Genomic DNA, 2,638 nt, shown 5'->3' on the forward strand with positions numbered 1-2,638 from the left:
TTTGGATGAGAATCCTTTTACCCATAAGTTGCTTTTACCCATAAATTACCCATTTCTCCTTAATCCAGTTATGAAGGAAAAAGTAGGCTCTACATTTCTCTCACATTTAAATATCAGGAACAGAAAAATGAGAATTTCAAGAATTAATTGTACCACCAACCCTTATATTTTCTTTGAAACCTCTAGGTGAGAACTAGTCCTGCATTCAGAAAAAAAGAATTTCTTTAAAAGCAGTCACATCGCCTCTGAGGAGCATTTCCGACACAGTACATTCTTCACAGCTTCTTTCACGTCTTTGTTCCTCAAACTATAGATGAGAGGATTGAGCATAGGTGTCACGACTCCATAGAATAGAGAGATGATTTTGTCTGTGACTTGTACTTTGTCTGCACCAGATGAGTCTTTAGCCTTGGGTTTTGCATACATGAAGAGGATGGTTCCATAGAATATAATCACCACTGTTAGGTGGGCAGAGCAGGTGGAGAAGGCTTTGCGCTTCCCCTCTGCAGAAGGAATCTTCAGGATAGTGGAGAGAATGAAAACATAGGAAACAAAAATGAAAAGTACTGGGACCACAAGAAAAATCATGTTAGCAATAACCATGCTAATGATATTTATGGAGATATCAGCACAGGCCAATTTTAAGACAGCCAAGATTTCACAAGTAAAATGATTAATGACATTATCCCCACAGAAGGGAAGCCGCATCGCAAGACAGGTTTGCAACACAGAATTGACACCTCCTGCGATCCAGGACCCAGCAGCCATGGGCACATATGAAGTCTTGCTCATAATGATGGGGTATCTCAGAGGGTTACAGATGGCCACATAGCGGTCAAATGCCATCATGCTTAGAAGGACACACTCTGTGGCTCCCATAGCAAAGGAAAGAAACATTTGCACTCCACATCCAGAGAAGGAAATGGTTTTCTTTGATGTTAAAAAGCTGCTGAGAAATAGGGGAATAGAAGAACTGGTATAGCAAATATCCAAGAATGATAAGTTACTGAGGAAAAAGTACATGGGGGTGTGTAGGTGGGTGTCACAGACACTTACAATGATGATGACTCCATTTCCCAGCAGGATCACCAGGTACATACACAGTACCAGCACAAAGTAAATGGCCTCAAGCTCTGGATAGCCAGAAAGTCCCAAAAGGACAAATTCTGTCACAGAAGACTGATTGGTCTCTCCCATGTTAATATTTTCTTTGACTAAAATGACTTCTGCAACAGCTAGAATACATGTGGATCTGTTACAGCAGTGCTTGCAAGAGTTGTTTGCATCCTTAAGCAGCTTCCCTTAGGGGCAATATGGACTTATAACTGGATACATAGATAGCATAAGACTATATAATGATCCTCTAACCTCAGTTAGAACTTTAGATCTCATGGAGACTGTAGCTCAAAAAAAAAAAAAGCTTTTGTTAGAAAAGAGATTCAGAACACATACAACTGGGTTAGAATTGTGTATCTCACTTACATTATGAATCTGAAATTTTTTGAATGCCACATCACCATAACATTTTGATCAAACAATCCAAAACACAACTAATACATTAGCATCAACGAAAATCACTGTTCTTCAGTTACTAAAACAAAATGGTGTATGAAGTCCTGCTTCAATGGTAACTTCATCTCAGTTTCAGAACTTTGTGGCCAGAAAAATGAGCTGAAAAGATACATTTTTAGAAAAAGAACTTTTGTTTAATTCAAACCTGGGGGAAAAGGTATACCTGTAATATCCTAAGGATATTAACTATAGACATTACTAATGGTTGTAAAAGAAAAAAAGAAAACAGTTTTTAGACATGGACAAAATTATTCTTGTCTTTTTCAGTACAAGTTGGGATGTCTAGGTAGCTCTACCACCCTGCCTAATACATATAATGAATTACAAGTTGATCTCAGAAAAACTCCAGTGCACATGTCTCAATCTACAAACCATAATAAAGGTATAATCTAAGAAATTCAAGTGATGGGGGATTTACTCTTTTACTTGCAGGCATGAGAAAATACATATTATCTGTTCCCTGCACAGAAATCAACTTTGCTCAAAGAGCTGCTCTGCCAATCATTTTCTCACTGCATATTCAGAATACCCATAATAAGGAGATATAGGTTACTCAAAATATTCTTAAGCATTAGTAATATGTTACAATTATTTATATCCCCAATTCACTAGAATACAATGTTTCTACATTAAAGTGCCAGAAACAGAAGTCCTACTCTTTTGTGAGATTGCTAGTCTCATAAATTCCACCTCAATAAATTCAATAATATAACCAAAATAACTCTCTACTTCTCAGTTTTCATTAATAACAAGTAGCTATCATTGCTACAGTAAAAAAAAAAATAACAAAAACAAAGAAACACAACAATTAACCAGTATAAAAACAGAACTGACTTCCAGTAAAATTGAAAGGTAGGGCTCTTTACAGTCACTTCACTAGTAAAAGAACCTTTAAAGGACCAGCCAATGGAGCACCAAACCAACTTAGAGTCTTTGCTGCTTTGAGGATTTTTCTAATCCCAAAAGTAATTTAAACTTTGCAATGTGGATTGGTTAGAATTTAGGAACTTTCTAGCACTTTTGGGATGAAATCCCTTAGAAGCAATTAAAACAAAGTTGCTAATAC

General features: G+C 36.7%; 1 protein-coding gene across 1 annotated transcript; it reads right to left on the reverse strand.

Moving 5' to 3' along the window:
• Positions 1 to 234: 234 nt before the first annotated feature.
• On the reverse strand, positions 235 to 1,197 carry LOC140641055 (olfactory receptor 13C7-like). The gene has a single exon (XM_072840342.1). The coding sequence runs from the start codon at positions 1,195 to 1,197 to the stop codon at positions 235 to 237; it is 963 nt and encodes a 320-aa protein (XP_072696443.1).
• Positions 1,198 to 2,638: the final 1,441 nt, after the last annotated feature.

Source organism: Canis lupus, chromosome 10 (genome assembly GCF_048164855.1).
Source record: "Canis lupus baileyi chromosome 10, mCanLup2.hap1, whole genome shotgun sequence".
In the NCBI taxonomy this organism is placed as follows: Eukaryota; Metazoa; Chordata; class Mammalia; order Carnivora; family Canidae; genus Canis; species Canis lupus.